The sequence below is a fragment of the Seriola lalandi genome, unplaced genomic scaffold (assembly GCF_002814215.2).
Source record: "Seriola lalandi dorsalis isolate HSWRI2012SDOR001 ecotype SW California unplaced genomic scaffold, Sedor1 jcf7180002054519, whole genome shotgun sequence".
NCBI lineage: Eukaryota > Metazoa > Chordata > Actinopteri > Carangiformes > Carangidae > Seriola > Seriola lalandi.
In genome coordinates this window covers 245989-267585 of record NW_019525072.1, presented here as the reverse complement: position 1 = coordinate 267585, position 21597 = coordinate 245989, and the positions used below count along the sequence as shown (strand labels likewise).

The window sequence follows — 21597 nt, the reverse complement described above, 5'->3', positions numbered from 1 at the left end:
CTGATGCACAGAACTTTACCATGATTGTGGATTTACCTAACAAATGTCTCAACTGTCAAGAAAAATTAATTGGAACAATTTTTGCTGAACAAACATCATATGGCCTGTAAAAAAAAAAAATCATCTCTGAGGACAGATCTGCATGGTTCTGAGCCTGCTGACTGACAGGTAACACACTGAGGAAGGTGAAAGTGTCATGTTTACACATTTGACTGAGCAGGAAAATAAGATCCGAAAGGCAACTCACATTCTTGACACCTGTCAGGTCTTTGATAAGCATTAAATATATGTGGATTTCTGACAGGAAATGGCTGATATGATCCACACTCAAACAGAAAACATGCTATCAGGTTAAGAAAATAAAGTGACGAATGAATATCATTTTTAGTTAATCAGAGCTTTTATGGTGTATGGTATGACTGCACACTGTGACTCAAATCCATTTACATTAACCATCAGTCATTTTCTTTCTTTTGAATATTTAGTTTCTATGTGATGTTTGCTACCTAAAATGTATTTTATTCATTACTTTAATTAATGCATTTCTGATATGAACACCCTGAAATTCATTTTTAAGTTATGCAAATGAGAAGGGCAATAATGCAGATGTATAATAGAGATCTCTTTATTATAGTGCATTTATCAGATGTTACAAGATGAGTTTAAAAAAGCATAAAAGGTACTTAAGAAATACATATGCACATACCTTGTTATTTGTACAGAAACGGTCTTGAAAATTAAAGCTTCACATCTGAACAAGGGTAGGTGGACGATGTCAAGTTAAAATACATTTTCTTACAGAATATTATATACATTTGTATTTCTTTCTGCATACCAGATTATGTAATGCATCTATGAAATCTACGGATGTTTAAGGAAATACCATAACGTAAGGGCGGAGAATGCCCAAAAGATTAGTCATTCAGTTACTCAAACTTTCCAAGAAAACATCTAAATGTCCAGTTATAGAAAAACAAAAGAGGGAAAGTGAATTTCCCTTTAGAGGTCAGTGTGATATTGTGACCTTAAAGTCATCTTCACTCAGTAATGGGTGTGCACTGTTCAAGATTTTTTCTTATTAATTGCAGGAGCATTTGGGATCAATGCATGTGTGGGAAACTATTCTATTACTGGCTGATCTAGGGTAACATTCTCACGTGCACATTTTAACTGTCTGCTGGTGTAGAGCAATGGGGAGAGTTATTGTCTATGGGTTCATTGCAAAGGCTGATGGATAAACTGCTTTCTTCACACAGGCCTGTGTTGTGCAAGCTGATGAGGTTATGCAAATGGCATCACAGGGACACGATGTAAATAACACCAGGAGAAGCACCCTGGATACATGCAGGGAAAACACCATACAGCCTGAAGCATTGAGGAGGCATTTACAGTGCTGATTCATACAGCAGGCCAGAGCAAACACTTACAGATCAACTGTACCGTCTATCACAACACTGACAATTTGGTCAAGAGCGTGTGTGCCCTCCGGAAAACAACAGAGGAGGCGACTTCACGCTCTGCGGGCGAATCCATAGCTGAACCAAACACAATGAGCCATTCCTGAATCCAACCAATTGGTCCCGAGAGCATTTTACTCGAAACACTGCACACCTGGCATGTCAGCTCATGCTGAAGTAAACCAGGTCATGCATGCATCAACAGTAACATAAAAAAACTATAAAATAAAATAGAGTACAGACCCTAAACCAAAAGAACTACATACAAGCGAAAATAAGACTATCAGTAAATAAAAAGCCAGAGTGGGAGCAACTCTTAAAAAAAAAAAAAAAAAAGGCCTCGTCGTTCCAATGGACTGGATGTAGCTGAAACCCACACAGCACCCAGAGGATACACACATCCACCAATGATGCTGTAGCTACACTCAACACACCTCTGTATATGTAAACATGCGCTGACTACATTTATTGCCTTTTCCAGACACAGCTGTGACAGATCTTCTTAAGCCTGTGTGTGTAAAATAAGAGACCTAATGAAAGGGTCAGGGAGGAGGGACTGATGCTGATGCAGGATATGGACTTGAGAGTTCAAATAACTATAAGAGAATCAACAAAACATCCAGTGTTTGCTGTAGGAGTTGAAACTTAAATCTGCAAAATCTCAATTTTCAAAATAATCTGAACTGATCTTAGATGTCAGGTATTTTATTTTATCAAATATCACGGGTGAATAAACAGTTATCATAAAGGCCTTCATGCCGCTAAAAGATGCAAATCATATTTATCTTTTTAACAAAAATTCTTGACAGATGACTTGTCTCGTGTTGTCTTTTGCTTTATGGAAACCAGTACCTTTGGGTGTGCCGACATTGGAAGTGGGAGGAGGTGTTTAAGAGTTAACTGTGGTCAAGGCACAGCAGGGCTGCTCCCACTCGGCTCACACATACATTCATTCTTCCAAAAAAAATACTCATCCAAACATACATACAGTACACAGATGCAGTGAGCGGGGAGCACTGGCCAATGGTCCAACTCTTCAGAGGAAAGAGAGGAGAAGAGGAGTGAGCGAGACCAGGACCAGTGCAGTCTCCCATTACACTGCAGACAGAGATGACAGACAGGAGGGGGAGAGATGGATCATTTTGCGTTTTTCAGCTGGCTTGAAAGCCAGTCCAGACCCTCATAGAGACCATCTCCACTGGTGGCGCATGTGGCCTGGATATACCAGTTACGTTGGCGCAGGGAGTGCAGGGTCAGCTTGTCTGTGATCTCAGCTGCATTCATGGCGTTGGGCAGGTCCTGAAAGCAGAAAACATGCAATAGTAAATAAACAAGAAGAGAAAAATTCCCTGTTAAGGTTTGCATAGATCACTTGCAATCACCAACTGCTTAATAATATCAGAAGCAGGTGACTGATTCAATATACTGGATCTATATCAGTGTTATTAATCACCATTTTAAAAATGTAATAATGCAGCTTTATAAAATTCACAACAGTCATGACTTATAACGACAATATAACTGAAATTTGCACAAGCCTGTAAAGTTTTTGAATGAGCGTCTCGCCAGAGTTAAGTAGTTCCAGCTAGAGCCGCAACAATTAGTTGATTAATCCATCAAAATAAAGTTAATATTTTCATCATAGATTAGTTGTTTAGTTTCAAATGTGAATATTTTATTCTATGACCGTAACCTGAATATCTCTGAGTATTTTGCATGTTTTGCTCAGATAAAACAACACTTTTTTTTTGGACCAAACGATTATTTGAGAAAATAATCATTGTGGCACAGTGAGATATATCGAGTTCATACTGAGGAAGGAGCACTGGCATAGGTTGATTACTCACTATTGGCTCATTATAACTTTTTAGAATTATAAAGGTAAAAAGTAAAACTGTAATATCAGCTCATTTGGTTCTTTTGAGAACTTGTGTGACTGCAGTTACATGAGCTGGGTGTGTTGGTACGCATCCCAGTGTGACACTGGGAGCCCGGATTCATGCATAAATGTCTTATTTTATGTGTCTCCCTGCATTGTTACTGTTGCTACTGGTGTCATTTTATTCCACACTGTGCTCCACCATGTCTCCAGTTTCCACTCTTCCATAGTTGTTATACAACTAGTTATTATGAGTAAATGCAATTAGACTGAGTGATGATGTAAGCGCAATTAAGCAGATTTAATTTACTTTTAGCTTCTAAACTTATTCTAAATTAAAATTAATTGAGTGTTTCAACTCACATAAATATAATCTCTGCTTATGACACAATTATAGTTCATAAATTTCACAGCTAAAATGAAAAAAAAAAAAAGAATCATAATAATTATATGACTGTTTTCTGGTCATCTTTTAAGAGATATGACCACTTGGGTTGTTTTTTTGTTTTTTTGAATTATTATGTTGTGTTATCATATATAGATATTTAACTCTTTACTGTGAAAATTAAATTGCAACTCAAACAACAGATCTCAATCTGCATGTTCTCTTGGGATAATGTACAGATAAGATCAATTTAATTGAATTAAATTCTCATCTACAATTATCATACCTACTGAGAAAAGAAATAATTTGTATTTACAAATGGGTTCATAAATGGGGGTTTTCTTTGATCATAACCATCAAATGGCAATGGGCCAATCTCCTGTTTAGTAAATTGTCTGGTTGACTAAGATCAGCTGATTGGTGCCAAGTTATCCGTCTAATGATTTTGTTTTTTTCTTTTCTACTTTTAAGAGCAGTGACACAAATTTACCTGTTTGTTGGCAAACACGAGCAACACGGCATCCCTCAGCTCGTCCTCAGCCAGCATTCGCATCAGCTCCTCCTTTGCCTCACCGACTCGTTCCCTGTCATTACTGTCTACTACGAAGATAAGGCCTGAAAATTGAAAAAAGGCATGGTTTACTGTATAGAAATGGATAAAGGTCTACAAGTGTAATGCAGGATTCAACCAACAATGGGCTAATCCTTGTGCAACAGACTTTGAGAGATGTGGAAACATTAGGAAGCCTATTACCTTGTGTGTTTTGGAAGTAATGCCTCCAGAGTGGCCTGATCTTGTCCTGACCACCGACATCCCACACTGTAAAACTGATGTTCTTGAATTCTACCGTCTCTACATTAAAACCTGTGGATGAGGGGAAAAAAACAAAGAGAGACACAAGTTAAAAATGTCTGAGTTCTCACATCAGTACCAAGGTACCAGTCACTCAGGGTTAAGCTCATGAAGATGCAAGACAGGGCTCACCAATGGTAGGGATTGTGGTAACAATTTCTCCCAGTTTGAGCTTGTACAGGATGGTGGTCTTTCCCGCAGCATCCAGTCCTACCATCAGGATCCTCATCTCTTTCTTGCCAAACAACCCTTTAAACAGGCTAGCAATATTCCCCATCTTGGCTCACCCGCAGAAGGACAAAAGGATATCGAGCAGTCACGTCTCTAAAAAAGTTGCACCACACTGTAATGACAGAGAGATTATCAAAGAGTTAATGTTCCACCTTTCAAAGCTGATGCTGTCTGTCTGTTAGATATACTGTCGCTAGCAATGTTGCCACAGAAAGCTTAAGTGCTGTCAACACCTCCTCAACACCGCCCCTTCAAAACCAAATTCAAATGTGTATGCACATTTTAATGACTGTAAAAAGCTCTTCTGCTATCTCTCAAGTTCCTCTTCACCCTTTTATGAAAAAAAATTAAAAAGGCAAGTAACAGATGGTAACAAGCTGGTGATGGTAACTGCTGAGGTAAACAAGATAAACCAACAATATGATATTGATATTAATCAAACAGAAAAGTAGAGGTGAGTCAGCCACTCAGGCAGTGTAAAGTTGCTTCATTTATGACTTCAGTTTGCCAAGCCTCTGTCACAGGTCAGCGGAATAAGCACAATTGTGAAAAAGAGCACAACCTGCATTTGACCCCATTCATGTGAGACTATTGTCACATGACATCGCCAGACTCCTGCCTGTAGTTCTAATTTCATAAACATAACTGAAATACCAAAAAACAGCATTCACATACATGTAATTATATTACAGAAATGAATGACCTAATACAATTAAGTTTGTCTTTGCTGTGTGCTCACTCTCTACCTCTTATTTTATATGTTGGCAGTGACAGAGAAAAGCAGTCATTTGAATGTCAATATATTAAAGTGAAATTCCCATTTATGACTGACATGTCATCACAGGCAGGAGGTCATGAACCAGGGCTAGATGTTGCACAAATATTTAATTTACAAAGATGTGAAACTTAAATTAATGCAATTCTTTTCATTGGAGAATTTGTGTTTTGGTAAATTACTTCAGGGCTGCAACTGACAGTTTCTTAATTTGCTGATTATTTGCTCAATAAAGTAATTAATTGCATGATAACTGTATGATCTATGACAGTGAACAATGGCAATCAAGATTTACTTGTGACCAGTGTGATGTTTGGTCTGGCAGTCCAAAATCCAAAGAGAATCCATTTATTATAATTTAAGGCAAACAGCAAATTCTCACATTCTCACATGATTCATTGACTTAATGTTACAGCTCTATTTGAACAATAATCACATTATATGTCTATTCACCCAAACATGCTGCAAATCCTGCAACCTTACTAGTAATATTAAACTTCATGACAGGAAAATTACTGCAGACATAAACAATCAATGAGGTCCAGGAGTAATTCAGTGATCAAATGCTGTAAATCATATATCTGTTATGTTTTCTTCAGCCTTTACCCAATAATTTTAAGGTTTTTATACACTGTCTGTTGACAACTAGAGGCAAAGTGCCTCAGCTTCTTCTGCTCAGCTGTGTATTATACAGTCTTTACAGGTGGCGAGCACAGTAGAGATAAGCACCAGTAAATAAAAAAGAAAGCACATTCCTCCAGCTCAGGAACAGCAAGAGTTAGAAACTAAGAAAACAACATGTCCTCTAGTAGTGTTGGATTGTGGACAACTGCATCTTTTGTCAGAAAAGAAACTGATATCGCTGATGATTGTTGGCTGACAATGCAAAATGTCCAGTCTAGAGAAAAGCCCTTTTGTTTGGTTTCAGTTCTGAGGAACTGGCACCAAGATCTGCTGCTCACTATTCATGTTTTAGACGGTTACAAATTCTCATGCTACAATAGGAATATTGACATCACATCACTTTGTCTGCTATAGGGCTGCAACTTATAATTAGTTTAATTCATCTTCTAATTATTTTCACTATTTTTACGCATATATTTGGTACTGGACATGATTAGTTCAACCAAAAAGTTAGTGTTTTCCTCATTTTATATGACAATTTTTTTGGAAACCTGAAGATCTAAAATATCTTGCAAAGCTTAAAGAGAAGATTGAAAAAAATGTTCAGATCTTTTTTTTTCTGCTTTCCTATCCTGAAAATCATTTTGTAATCCCTCAGATTTATCTTGCCACCATTTGTGGGGGTCAAAACCCAAAAGCTGAGAACCACTGAATCAAACTATTTATCAAAATTGTTTCAAATACATTCAAAAAATCCATGAATCGACTGATCGTTTCTAGTCCGCTGTAGGTAATGGCAACCATGTTGTTAAATCTTCAGGGATAAAAAAAGAAAAGCAGCTTTAATCCAGCTATACAGCTGCTGAAGAGCTGGTTGTGTGAATACTGACTGTTAGTGTGAACTCCATTATGGAGCATTTCAAAATACCTTCACAGCTACAGTATGTACTTGTGACCAGCAGCTGAGGCTGATCATATGGCAGGCATGCTGCAAAGCCAATAAACACAAATCCTAACCAGTGGACAAATCCTAACCAATAATGTTTCCATTAAACAACCAGACATGAGTAAAGACTGTTTTTATTTTTTATAATTGTGACTGCAGGCAGCAGCAAGTTACCATTTTAACAGTCCATCCACAGTTTTAATAGGTGGATAAACAAAATTATAGTCAGTGGGCCTCATAATCTTGATCGATTTGAGAATTTTGAAGAGAACCAAATCAGTCATGTACCAAAAACAAGAAGCACTAATGTAGTTTCTACTTCTTAAACAGCACTTCATAATAATATAGTATAGTAAGATAGTAATATGACCAAATTTGTGCAATCACTTCAACTCAGATTCAACTTATAACTTCCATGTTCAGAAAAACATCTTTTTCAGTGACGCACTCTATAAAAGTATTTTGTTTTATCAGCTAATAAAAATCTCACCAACTCTAACTCTAAGACCTTGGATACAACACTATGTTTTAAGATAGCCAAAATATTCCCAAGCAAAAGTTAACATCTGTGGGCAGGTAGCAAGATACAAGTATGGATTACAGAGTTTTCTCAAAAACTATAAACCTCTAATAAGGTCTAATAAGGCAACACCAATTATGTATCAGCTGACACAAATACAACACTGTGTATTTGACATTACAGACATGAAGCACTATGAGGTTTGTCACACCCGAGACTAAAGAACAAACCTATGACAGTGAGAAGAGCTGCCATTGATCCTTAACTCTTTGAGAAGTACATTAAAGACCACCGATAGAAGAAAACAAAGTGACAAAACAAGACACAAGACAAGTCACTCAACACTTGTTAGCATTAACAAAGAAAAGATTTCCATCGGTCCACATGATAAACAACAACTCAGAAGCAGAAAAATCTGAGAAGCAGAATTATATAGTGCTGAAATGATTAGCCAATGAATCAAGAAAAAAACATGCTGGTTGTTCCTGCTTTATTTTGTTTTACATAAATGTAAAAAAAAAAAAAAACTTTGGTTTTTGGACTGATTGGACAAAGCAAGCAATTTGAAGACATCACCTTGAACTCTGGGAAAACATGATGGGGTATTTTTCAGTATTTTGACATTTTTATAATTAAGTGATTAACTGCCTAATCAAACTAAATTTATATATATATATATATATATATATATATATATTCCGTGCATCCCTGGAAGCATGCAAAGTATAAAATAAAATCGTTTTTGGTTTTGCTTATTTTTTACCAGTATCGATGCAAGAATTAATTTCGGTACTGATAAAATTCAATTCAAAAAGACATACGTCATTCTACTATCTATATCTAGGGTTGGGGCTATCGTCCAGTCTCAGATGAACGAGGAAGTCCTGTTAAGTAAATGCTTCTTTAAGTAAACAGGAATGACTGGTTTATGTGCACTCAACAGCAAGAGGAATTCGACTTGGACTGGAGAATTAGTATTAGAATAAGTCAGGGGTATTATTCTGACGGACAACTTAAACCAGACAGGATCTTTTTTCTTTTTTTTCTTAAGTACTACATGTAAAGTTAAAAGTAATGAGCTATTGGAGCATCTCTTTTTAGCATCATCAGCATCTCTCTGTCTTTGTATAGACGTATGTGATGCTAATTTACACATATTTTTGTGTATTTAATTTAAAAAGAATGCATCTTCTATTTCGCACTGCCTTCAGTTAAGGTTGCACTTGACTTGTGTAGTTAATTCCAGCGACCATAAAACAAAATGTTAGGTGTTTAATATAGCTTTAATCTTAATTCTTACAACACTTATGTGTTGTAAATGCTGTTGTAAGTGATAATAATTTTCGGTTAGCATGCAGCAGGAAATCTAGCATAGCCTAGCTTTGTTTTGGATGTCACTAACGATATTAGATTATCAAAGCTTATAAGTAACACCATACGTAAAAGGCTTACAACGGTTGATAAATCTACTGATAGTTTAAGAGCAGAGTTAGCGAGCTAATGTTAAAACTTCTTAAGCTGTGCTAGAGTTAAACTGCTAAGGAAACAGCTAACGAACTGAACTGCAAGCTTATACGACTTACAGCCATCTGTAACCACGCAGACGTTAACTTGTTCACGCTTGTCTCTTCCCTTATTCAAAATGTAAATTGCATCTATGACACTCGGATAGTAAATGTTTTTAAATAATGTTTGTACCTTTACTAATGCTTCTCGATCCTTCTTCGCTTCTCCTGCTCAACAACAAAATGGCGTTTTCCGGCGTCGTCGTATTCTTCTTCTTCGTCATCGTCAGCCTCTTCGTCTTCTTCCTGGTGTTTTTTTTTTTTTTTTTTTTTTAAAGACGGTTGCAAACATCGAAACGGTGCATTACTGCCAGCAAGTGGTATGGAGTGTGGCTTAAGAAATAATATTGAGATACGGTGACATTATTAACACCTGCATTTTTAATACTATTTGAGAAAAATGTAACTATACAGTATCATACGGAATATTTATACTTGTGATTTAATGTGGTGTGTTTTCAGTCTTCAACAACACCTCTTTACAAGCAACATTCAGTTTTTCTTTTCTTATTGCAGATGTTTCATTTAGGCCAAATGATTTCTAGAAGGCCGGGCCAAATTTGGCCCAGAGCACAGCCAAATCTATTGTTCAAGGGTAGATTAATTGTATCTGTGTACATGTGGAAAACAATAATGCCATTGTAGAAAAACTCACGGGCACCAAATGGAATTAAGAAGATTCAAGCTTGATATTTATTTGATACCCAGACGTAACTAATACAGTAACCCATCTCAAAAATTAACCTCTCCAAATTTGCTGTTTGTTCAGCTAAATACATACAAAGCAGATGGTGTCACAGATTCCACTTTCCAAGCTACCACTCAGCAGTATGAACACTGAGATATTTCCTCTACAGTAAAACCATGAAGAGCCATGCAGACCTGAAATCACGTTGTTTAAATTACACAGTGAAGAGTAGAAAACCACTGAAGGTGTTGTAGTTCATGCTATCATCATAGACAATCCTGTTTGCCTGGAGCTCTACATACACGTTATCTCCCAGCTCGAGGGGGATGACCACAGCATTGCTGCCCATGTCGTTGATGTCAGAACCTGAGGTGTCCCAGACAGAGACCAGCCGCTGACCGTTCTTCATGAGGCTTACAACAGAGTTGGGAACAGGACTTAAGTTGTTGAACATTGAGAATCGAAAGAAGTACATTCCTTTGACCATTGCTGTGAAAATGCCTGCCAAAATAAGGGGAATAAAAAGAGGATTTAAATTTCATGGGTTCTTCCCTCATTTGGGTTCTCTCTCTCCCCCTGAAATACACTACCTGTTGAAGGATTGTAGCAACTGCCAGTGTTTGAGAAGACCCTCTTGTACTGCAGAGCGATAGCAGTATTGAAAGGTCCAATGTCTCCAGAGCCAGAATCCCTGAGAGCTACAGAAAAGGCCACCTGAGGTGTGCCTGAGAACATAAAAATTACCACAAACACACGAGAGGTAAGAATTTATACACGGAGGAATTACATTCCATTATTGTGTTCCATAAAACCATTTGTTCTATATCACCTCCAGTAAGGCTCCGCAGCTCCACGACTTCTTTTTCAGTGTTTTGCAACTTGGCCTCCAGGAGTGTTATTTTTTCTGCCATGTTTGTGATTTTCTCTTCCACTGCTCCCAGGTGGGTTATGGAAGTGAGGGAATAGATTTTACAGCAGCTGGATGATCCTCCGCACTGATGGACTTTATCATTGTTTTCATTAACCTGAACGTCACATAGACTGCAGGTGAGCGCAACAAACAGGACTACAATCTTCTTCATCCTCGTGGTTGTGAATCTCAGTCTCTGTACAGTCTTTCTCTGCTCTCACTCCCCTTTTATACTCTATCTGACCTTCTGTAAACCAGGAATTCCAGTTTAGGGAAATAACCTTGCTCCTCCCTCTTTATTGATGTCTTAGTTGGTGGAAAAACACACATATTTCCAAACAACGAACCAGAGTGTGTTTTAGAAATTTCTGCAACAACACCACTGGGCCGGACTTGATTCGTATTTTCAGGCACATTTACCAGGATTCCAGACATGAGGAGCACTTTTGCTCCTCCAGTAAATTTTTTCTTCTTCTTATGGGGAAGCAGAAAAGCAAACCAGAAGCAACTTTGTGGCAAAGGCAATTGATTTTGTACTAGTAGTTTGTATTCTGTGCTGCTAAAGTGGTCAAGCACAAGCAAAATCATCCCATTTCCTTTTAGAGGTTTCTCAACATGTAACAGACCATGACGTACATTAAATGCTGTAAATAAAAATAAAGAAAACTGTGTTAACCTCTAAACACACAAGACATTGATCAATAAATAGGTCTAATGATTTTTCAACATCTTTTGAGGGTGATTGTAATGCAGCTGAAAAGAACATTTTAAAACTGGACTAAATGTAGTTTAAATGAAGTTTTTGAATATAGGCTGCATATAGCCACATCATTTCAGTTTTAACAGGGACCTGGTTAGGAAGGAAGTATTGACTGAGGTCAGTGGTACTTCCCTTTATACAACTGGTCCTGAAAGCACATGCTTTTTTTCCCACACCTTTGGCCAGACATAACAAGGAGTAAGCAGTTTCAGATGAAATGCTTGGACACATGTTTACCACACAACAAGAGCTTTTTTCTGAACCCTTTTAGATGTTTCAGCACTGAGCAGCAGTCACTTGACTGTACATTATCCCAGAATTAAAAAACAAAACAAAATGATAATTGAAAACAATGCATTTATTCCTAACTGTAAAATAAATATATAAGTACAAGAAAATAAATAAATTAGTTTGTGGCTTATAAATAAATAGTTTTAAGTATATTTCCTGTGCATGTCAACTCAATAATAGGATATGAGTTAGTGCAAAAAGAATCTGAAAAGATCCCGTCTCCTGTGTAAAACAAGTGTTGACCGTAGGTATGAGCAGCAGGCTGGCAGGGTTTGTTTAAAGGTCCGAGTGGATGTGGATAGAGGGTAGGGTCGCCTGGTGTCACTGAGGAGGCGGTCATGTAGACCGCCTCCTCAGTGACACCTGCTGGTTCCTGTAAAGTGTTGCCGCCCGTGACTCAAAGGCACTGACCATCTGCTTCACCACTTCGTCAAAGAACACGCTGGCCAGCTGAGAGTGCAGAATGGACCTGAACTCAAATGACACCTGTAGGGGATACAGGAGGGGGAAAAATATGTTAGCTTACTGTTTAATAGACTGTTGTTAATTCACCTATGAGTTAAATTGATTGCTTGCAAGTATCTAGACACATCACTGTCAGTTCTCTGGTTGTTGTCTGAGGTGAAAATCACAACCCAAAACATCTTTGTCTGATTTAAAAGTTGTTTTTTAACAGTCAGACTTTACTTTCTTTAAATATTCACTGATAATCATTCCCACAGCATCCTTTATCTAATGTTGTGTTCCATTGAAATCTAACTACTTCCTGACTGATCCTGAGGTAATCTGAGCCAACATTAGGGTTTAACTCCTGTCATTGGCTCTTTAACACTGTTCCCTGCCCTGACAGCTATTTCAGCCCTCCAGGAACACCAGCATGCTACTCAAGGCTAAATTTAGACTATAATGAGATTTTACTCAACACTTCCTTTCAGTTGGTAATCCACTCTCAACAGTACAGAAGCGAAGACTTGGAATTAGTCTGTCCTTAAACATGCGACCTGATCTGGGTTGTTCATTTCATGGATTTGCTGTCACTGTTTTCTTCCCTGCCATTCTTTACATTATTCTACTTTTCCCCATGTCTCAATATCTCCGACTACTGTGGGTGCTGCAAAGACCTGATGTCCTTGTGGCTCTCAGGGTCAGATATTAATTTAATCATAATATCACATAATATAATCTTATACACTTACATAGAAATCCACTTTGCATGAGTCTGGTAGGTCTTTGGCTCCAGGGGCAAACCTCCATGTTGTTTCAAGGTGGCTGAATAGGGATCCATCAGTGCACACAGCCTGTTTCAAAACAAATGAACATTTACTTATCATTGATTGCTAAAAGGCAGTGAGCATACCCTGTCTCAAAGTCCAGACAAAGCGGTTTTCATCTCTGCTCTCTGGAGGAGCCCAGAATCAAGATTAAAGACATCTGTTGATAAAAACTGACATTATATCTACAATCCTGTGCATGATGCAAAGATAAGAAGGAACCGATAGGAAGCCACTGCAGCTGAGAGATGTAAATGTGAAAGCTGCACTTCCCCTAATGCCTGCTCATGCTGGTCCAGAGAAAACTTCCACTGCATTGATGTCACTTTTCTATTCAACACAAATTACAGCTACCTTTTTTTAAGCATTTCACTTCTAATATGTGTCTTGTTGATGATCCAAATCCAAATTCCCAGCTGTGATTTGCAGAATTATGGGAAGTAATTCACGTAAATCCAGGTGCCAAAAATGGCACAAACATTGGGAAGAGAAGAGACTTTGCAGCACGAGGGGGCTGCTCACTGTTCAAAAATGTGAAAACCTAAAGCCTTAAATGTCGATTTTCTGTGTTTGAGGAAATAAGAATGTATTTGTAATGATTATTTTCTGGATCTACCAGGACCAGGACTTACTCTGACTTGATGGTTTGGGACAACTGTGACCTCAGAGGTGTAGCGCTCCACGATGGGGGGAAAACCTATTTCGAGCTCCGCCCGGACGTCACCATTTTGTCCCTTCACCACCTGAGACTTCTTGCACCAGGGAACAAAGTGGTGGTACTGGTCCACACTGGCCACCACCTTGTACATCTGCTCTGGAGTATACCTGAGCACACAGTGACAAGCAGACAAAGGCACATCCAATGAGATGATGTTACTACGGTGATATAGAGTTGTGAGTTTAAAGTTGTTTTTCATTTCTATTTAATATATATATATAGTTTTGCATATTCTGGTACCATTTTTAAGGTTTATATTTACATATTTTTTAGTTTAATATTTATCAAAGCTCTATTTTCAGTGTTTTTTTAAATTAATATATAATGCTCTCAACTGGGGCTGCAACTAGAAATTGTTTTCATTAAAATGAATCTTCAAAATATTCTCAATTAATTGATTAATCATTCTGTCTATAAATCCTAAGGATAGTAATAGTAATAGTGAAAACTTATATTCATCATTTCCCAGAGCCCAAGGCTATGTCTTCAAATTGCTCAGTTTGTCAAACTAAATTCTTTTTTTTGTGAGTTACTGTTTTCTTGTTCCAGTTGTTTTATCACATATTACATCAGGGCACTCACCCTAATGTCCGGCACTCGGTGTACTCCATCCTGCGGGTGCTGATAGGAAGAGCCAGGTTGATGAAGCTGCGGCTGGGGATGCAGATGGAGGTGGCGGGGCTGAGGGGCAGGCTGCTCCTCCTCACTGCCAGGGCCCCACAGGATCCCAAGTGTCTGAGGAGGAGGAAGTTGTATGCATGACAAGACATTGATGAATTGTGCCCTGGTTCACTTAGGAGGACCTGTACCAGCCACCAGACTGATCAGTTCAGCATTTGCCTGTGCATTCAGTCTATGAGCTTACCCCGTATGTAATTTATGTTAAGTGTCTAAGTGTTGCACCTTTCTCAAAAAACTGTGTTGAGTCTACCATTCTGAGTAATAAAATAACTAAATTTAAAGAATATGAAGAATATGAACTTAACTTAGCATTCCGTCTACCTGTACACATCTCTGCGGGAAAGTCCTAATGTGACTCACCTGAAATTTGCTCCTTTAGTGTTTCCTCGCACAACTTTCGAGGAGTGGACTTCAGACATGTCCAGCAGCGCCTTGAAGAGAATAGGTGTCGTTTTGTTCGCCATTGTGAAGTTTACACACACACAAAAAAAGAAGCTAATACAAGTTCTTTAGAGAGACGACGGTGTTTTTAACCGCAGCAGCAACAACAGCACTCAACGATGTCCAGACTGAACAAGTCGCTGCACTTGACCATTAAGGACAGTAGTGACGTAACGGGAGGCGCTATTGGCTCTGGCCAATCAGAGAGAAAGGTCGAAAAAGTTTAAAAAATGAGATTGACCAGTTATAGGTGAACACGTGATTCAGGACTTATATGAGTCATGCACTGACTTGATTAAATGGTTCACTTTTGCCACCCAGATATTAATGAAAAGAAAATACACATTTGTTTCCTCATGTGAAGTGGACACACACAGTATTGAACATGTTTGACAGTTGGGTACACAGGGTTTGAGATGTTTCTGTGAGCAAACCAAAGTCTACATGATAGTGTGTGGTTGAGGTAGTGAGCGATGAGTCCAACAAGCACACGCTATGCACATGATCAACCTGGACTTTGGTGCTACACTGGAATGAAGTCATCACCTGCACAGAAAAAATTTACTGTAGCAATGTTCAATGGAGGATCACCTATCTGAAACACTTTAAAGCATAGACTGATAGTAGGAGAAAGGTTTAGGAAAACTAAGTTTCATATAAGTATGTTTTACAACAGCTTTTACTCTTTAACTCTCCTTATATTGATCTGCATAATACTACAGACTCTAAGAGGCTGACACCTCTCATTGCTGCTGTACTAAGTGGCTGTGTGGTAACACAGTAAGAACTGGAAGTGCAGGATCCATTTCAGGATCTTCAGACTGGAATTAGGGCACTTGTTCATGGGGGATTTTAGAACCTCAGTTAATCCTATCAAAGATTGGCCAGAAGCGTAACACTTCGATGTGCAGACAAGATAACCTGTCTCAGGTTGTAAGAGAACATACTCGAGGGCTTAACGGCCCAGCCAAGAGTTACACAGCTACTGTTCCAGCTGGCGCTCGATCAAGCTTTGATCTTTAAACTTTGAACAGATCAGTGATTCAGTGGAAAGCCTAACTGAAGCTGGTTAAAATCCTCCTTACAACTTACTTACAACAATTCAGAAAGTTTTAAAAGACATTTCCTAATGGTCCATAGACTTTAAATGACCTCTTTTAGATTTCTAATGAAAAGGAAGGCTAGTAGAGGTCATTCTAAATTTCATACATCTTGAATTGCAGTGTTTCTATTTGATTTTTTTGTTTGTTTATGCTTATTTGTATTTGTGGGATTCACTTAACTATCCTACACGTTTGATGAAGTCACTCTATTGATGTCACTGGTTTGTGAGGACGTCAAAGTCTACGTCTCTAGCTCACTTGCTTTTTAACAGATGTATTAATCATTGACAGGTCTTCATCCAAGCGATCAATGAACGTAATTGTATGTGTAGATTTAAAATATGTCTCCCAGTGTACAAAATATCACTTTTGATTACTTTTCTAAAAAACCTGTCTGACAAAGACCCATAAGGATTCCTTTCAAAGATTAAAAATACATATCAAGACATATCGAAATCTAATCACCATAGAATAAATGAGGCCATCTCTCTTTTTTGTTCCAGTATGTACGAAGGACCAGAGAACACAGAGAGAATCCATTTCTAGGTGAGAGGGCACTTTCAAACTAGACCAGCTGTTTGAAGGTTGCTAAAAAAAAAAAGGGTTCAATCACATACTGCATTTCCTGATTATTATGTAGTTTCATAAATTTTTGACATACAATAAATACTTGTGACATATGCCTTGTGAGACCTACCTCGACTATTTAATATTTAGAGAAAGTTAAGACACAGGGGTGACAACAACATGAACACCTGCACAGTACAATCTGCAAGTTTAGTTCATTTGAAGCACTTTATTCATTTATGACTATATGGGAAATTTAAGATAAGAGGTAAAGCCAACAACAGAAAAGAAAGACAACTTTCAGTATCATTCATTCATACAAAAATCAAGCACATTGCTTTCAATGCTTTTAGGAGTTTGCTTAAAATGGCCAATTATAATTTACATAAGTAAATTCTTGTGAGTGTTTTCACTTAACAATGTGTCCAGAAACATCCCAAGGAAAATATGCCCCCCAGTGTGAGTGTGAGCGCACAATCAAATGTCTGGAATGCTAAAGCTGCTGTATTACTCAAAATATAAAACATAATCTCCATTTTTATCCTTTTTTGTTATAAGGAATATAACTTTTGATAAGTGACATACAAAACATAGAAATGTTGAGTTACACCCTTGTGTGAACTCACTGACCTTTCGTGTTGAGCAACAACAGTCAGTCAGAGGGCATCAACTTTAACCCAGAAATCTAAACTAAAACAGCAAAATATCAACATCTACACATAAAATAAAGGAAGAGCAAGAGTGGAGGAAGTGCATGAAGTGGAGCTTTGCATGCGTAACAGTTATTGTTCCTCAACTGAGAAGATTATTTTGCTCATAGCACGGACGCACTGTGAGCCATCTGGCTCTGTTATCTTCAGTTGGGTTAGAGGTGGAACACCACCACTGGTGAAATATCTGAACGTGGGGCTGGGTGACTGGATGGCATCTAGAAATACCTTGCACACAAAAACAAACAAAACAGTGAGATGTAGAGCTGTTCTCATCTTGACACTGAATTTGACATATTTGTTGTGATAAACCTGTTCTACATATACTGTATATCTATATTCTTAGCCTTCTACTGTAGTTTTATATAACTACAAAAGTCCATTATTCAAAAAAAATTAAAGTAAATATTTACATAAACATTAACATAAGATATGAAAGTATTTGCAGAAAAAAATTAAGTAAGCATTTCAAGTATAGAAAGTAAGAACTTAATACACAGAATAGCTCCCGTTGGTGATTTATTCTTGCATTATTGAATGATTATTATTAATGCATTTAAATGATGTATTTTAATGTTATAGCTGGATGAAGTGGATTATAAATGTATATATACATATATATATATACTAATATATACTAATTAATAAAATCTTGAACTAAAACTAACTGTACTATCAACATCTTTTCCAGCCCATCAATTGATTTAAAATACAGATTTTGCTTTTAATCTATGGATTTTTTTATTTATTGAAAATAAAAAGTCAAAAGCTATAGATACAGGATTATGTGCCAGCCTGCAGACAAAACTGTGCATAAGTAACTAAAACTGCATTTCAGAAATTAACTGTTCTTCATGAATACATTTTACTAATGCAGTTATGACCTGCTGTAATCGTTCAACATACCTTTACAATGTCCTCAGTGTCCTGTGCTGCGTTTTGGAAAACAGAGTCACAGTGCTGCAGGTATTTTTCATAGAGGCTGACTGTCTTGGTATCAACCTGTTGGAGAGAAGTATTCCCAAGCTCCGCCTTCTGCATGTTGACCAGGAAGTCTGTGTTGACTGGACCACACTCAATGAGACTGACACTGCAGGATGAAGGATGAAGTCACTAATCTCTCCTTGTCATCAATAATAACGGTTCAAAAACTATATACACTCAACAGTCTCTAAACTCAGGGTGCAAGATGCAGCGAACTTTAAAACTCACTGGATATTGAAGTTTTGCAGGAGGACGGCCAAACTCTCACATGCTCCCTCTATTGCAAATTTACTGGCACAGTACACCTCATTAAAAGGGAGACCTGTGAGAGTGCATTAAGCTTCAAGATGGGTTATTTTGGCAATGTCATGCATGGCATCAAGTCTTAATTTGGTTTGTTTACATGATTTCAATCAAATCATTACAGAAACTGCACACGTGGAACTCTGTTGACATTCAGTGACTCCTCAACCATTTGCTTGTCTCACCGTGAAGCCCTTCGGTGCTGCCCGTGACCAGAATGCGGCCCTGGCTCTGAGCCTTCATCTCTGGTAGGAAAGCCTGGATGGTCTGGATGGTACCTAAGATGTTGACCTCCAAAATTTGCCTCATCGTGTCCGAGGACTGCAGCTCCAGGGGCCCCATCAAACCCACACCAGCATTACACACTGTAAGTAGTAAGGATAAAGCTCATTAACACACACAAATTGCAATCCTAATCACAACACACGGACACTATGTCATACCCAGAATGTCCAGTCGTTTCTCCACAACCCTGTCCCTCGCATCCAGAATTGACTGCCGGTCCGTCACATCCATTTGGAGAATGTCCAAGGTGTCTTTGTGCAGGCCTTTCACACACTCTAAAAGACGCTCTTTCTTGGCCAGGTTCCTCATTGTGGCATAGACTACAGAACCAATCAACAGAATCAATCATGTCAACATGGACGAGAATCTCAAAGGAATGTTTCCAACATCATGTGGACTCCATGCATGCACAAAGAACTGAAGCTATTTTGAGAGCAAAGAAAGGCTCTACCCGGTGTTGTGGAAACCTTACAAAAGGTAAAGACTCAGACCTGTCTTTGTGGTTTTAATTCAACTTAGCATATGCAAATGGGCTGAGTACAGAGATCAATGGTCCCCACAAAGTCTGAAATGAGAACAATCCCAGTATTTTCTAAATGTGGGAGTATCCGCCTCTAGCTGAGAGTTGGGAGTATCCGGCATCTAGCTGTAAATTCTCAGGAGACAAAACCCGAATGCAGATGAAGAACTACTCCTTTACCTTGAACTACAAAGAGGTTAAAATGAGGTTACATGAGAGCACACATATGATGGATAAAATTTTTCCCATTACAATAAGAAGACAACTTACAAATACAATCACACTAAGATATTCCACAACACTCAGTATTGGTATGGAGTTCCTAATAAAGTGCTTCATGAGTGTATGGCACAATATTACATACTATAGAGTGTCTCAGTGGGGTTTAAAGGTCCTTAACATCAACCCAGTGCAAGCTCTCTTGGAAATACATAAAAAACACCATGGTGGGTAGATGTCAGCTCTTGTTACCTTTGAATGTTTTTTCAGGGTCAGATGCCAGACGGACAGCCAGGCTGAGGCCGATTCCCGAGGAGCAGCCTGTGATCAGCACCACCTTCTTGTCCATGGAGCCCGACTCACCAATACTCTGCTTCAGTAGAGAGCAGCAGGAGCAAAGTGAGGAAGACACCTTTGAATTGGGCCAGACAATGGGATGGGTTGGCGGCATGTGAAAATCTGTCTGTTATCAGCCAGATGGTCTCCTCCCGTTTTTCTCATGACCTTGTATAGTTGGTTTTTTTTATCTATGTATGTGTGGGAAACATTGTGTGCATGCACCACTCACATGAGCACCAGGTGGCAACAAAACATCAAGATATCAGTCCTGTACTCGGTCATGAATAAAGCCATACTGACCTCTGAGTGCTCCACTGATAACATCCAGAGAGTGAGGCTGAGAGCGGCCACCAAGGAGCACAGTTAAAGGGATCGAGGAGGGAAATCCCTATGTTGCTCACAAACAATTTCTGATTTGAAAAACTTTTCCCAGGCTTGAGTTGAGTGAAAATATTTCAGGCAACAGAGGCTCAGAACAGTTGACGGCAGTGAGTTTTCAATTGCATGTCACAGCCTTTATTGGCCGATGAAAGCGCTGATAAAGCTGGTAAGTGGGCAAACTGTGTTAAAATAGAGTCTTTGAGACAGGAGAGAAAGGGCGGGGAGGTCAATGGTTTCAAGATGAGGAGACTAAACTAAACTAAGATCTGCTTCGGTATCTAAATGAATCTTAATAGGTCTTGTCAACTGCGATCACATGGTTTAAGGAGTTAGACATTTCAAACAAAGGCTTTGCAAATCTGCAAATCTGCAAATCAAATGTAGTTGCACAGAATGGGAACTAAGAGGAAACTTGGCCCATTGTAAAGAGATTCCAACCAAAGCCCAGGTCCAGAAGTGTCTATTATGCAGTTCAAGTAATCCATCATTCAAGTTCATAGGAGCAACTGGAAAATTTGTGGTGCAATTACAGGGCACTAACATCATGTGCATGTGAGTGAGATTTCACTAGGTGGCGCCAAAGCCTCAGGTACAGTTGGCCTTTCTTTTGACCACAGCTTAGTCTTTTGTTCTTTGGTACAGATGTCTTTTGTGTAAATTTGTGTAAAAGTAGTAATCATGAACGTAGCATCTTTGTATTATTAGCTGTCAAAAAACACTTGACATTCTGCTGGGTTTGGATGAATTATTGTGTAAAAGTCTCTGTGAAGATGCTTCTTGCATGAAAGTTCAGCTCAGCTTCAATTTAGAGGCAATATTTATGTGGTGAACATGCCTCATATACAGTAAATTGTCCTCTCCTGTTGCCTTGTTGTCATCTTGTTTCTGCATTTAACTGGTTACCATCCCATGTGCACTACAGCTAAGATTCTGACCAGTAAAAAAAAACACTTGCATCTTTATGCATTTCAGAGGCCTGATTTGAAAGAGTTTGTTCTGCAGATGGAAGCAAACCAAGTAGGAATTTCCTGCCATTTTGTTGCATTCCTCCCCTTGAGATGGCATCAGCTTGGCTGGGCTCCCAGAGTCTGTGGGACAGATAACAGCAGGCCTTGAACCTCTTTCAAATATCTATAACTCCCAAGCATTGTTACAAATCTTGAACTTACTTGACCTAAGATGTTGCCAAGT

General features: G+C 38.4%; 4 protein-coding genes across 4 annotated transcripts; all 4 read right to left on the bottom strand.

Annotated features, from left to right (window-relative positions):
* Positions 1-609: 609 nt before the first annotated feature.
* On the bottom strand, positions 610-9517 carry arf2a (ARF GTPase 2a). Its single transcript, XM_023413881.2, has 5 exons — positions 9369-9517; positions 4707-4917; positions 4476-4586; positions 4212-4336; positions 610-2756 (listed from the first exon to the last, which is right to left on the bottom strand). The coding sequence occupies exons 2-5, from the start codon at positions 4849-4851 to the stop codon at positions 2595-2597; spliced, it is 543 nt and encodes a 180-aa protein (XP_023269649.1). The 5' UTR covers positions 4852-4917; positions 9369-9517; the 3' UTR covers positions 610-2594.
* Positions 9518-9905: 388 nt separating this feature from the next.
* On the bottom strand, positions 9906-11019 carry LOC111660439 (complement C1q-like protein 2). The gene is made up of 3 exons (XM_023413722.2): positions 10753-11019; positions 10514-10648; positions 9906-10424 (listed from the first exon to the last, which is right to left on the bottom strand). Exons 1-3 carry the CDS (start codon positions 11003-11005, stop codon positions 10138-10140), a joined length of 675 nt encoding a protein of 224 aa, XP_023269490.1. The 5' UTR covers positions 11006-11019; the 3' UTR covers positions 9906-10137.
* A 914-nt stretch (positions 11020-11933) lies between these two features.
* Positions 11934-15137, bottom strand: LOC111660438 (coenzyme Q-binding protein COQ10 homolog, mitochondrial). Its single transcript, XM_023413721.2, has 5 exons — positions 14915-15137; positions 14456-14608; positions 13788-13980; positions 13081-13182; positions 11934-12370 (listed from the first exon to the last, which is right to left on the bottom strand). The coding sequence occupies exons 1-5, from the start codon at positions 15016-15018 to the stop codon at positions 12221-12223; spliced, it is 702 nt and encodes a 233-aa protein (XP_023269489.1). The 5' UTR covers positions 15019-15137; the 3' UTR covers positions 11934-12220.
* A 1758-nt stretch (positions 15138-16895) lies between these two features.
* hsd17b1 (hydroxysteroid (17-beta) dehydrogenase 1) lies at positions 16896-20050 on the bottom strand. Its single transcript, XM_023413720.2, has 6 exons — positions 19939-20050; positions 19106-19267; positions 18848-19027; positions 18588-18681; positions 18282-18465; positions 16896-17603 (listed from the first exon to the last, which is right to left on the bottom strand). The coding sequence occupies exons 1-6, from the start codon at positions 20033-20035 to the stop codon at positions 17448-17450; spliced, it is 873 nt and encodes a 290-aa protein (XP_023269488.1). The 5' UTR covers positions 20036-20050; the 3' UTR covers positions 16896-17447.
* Positions 20051-21597: the final 1547 nt, after the last annotated feature.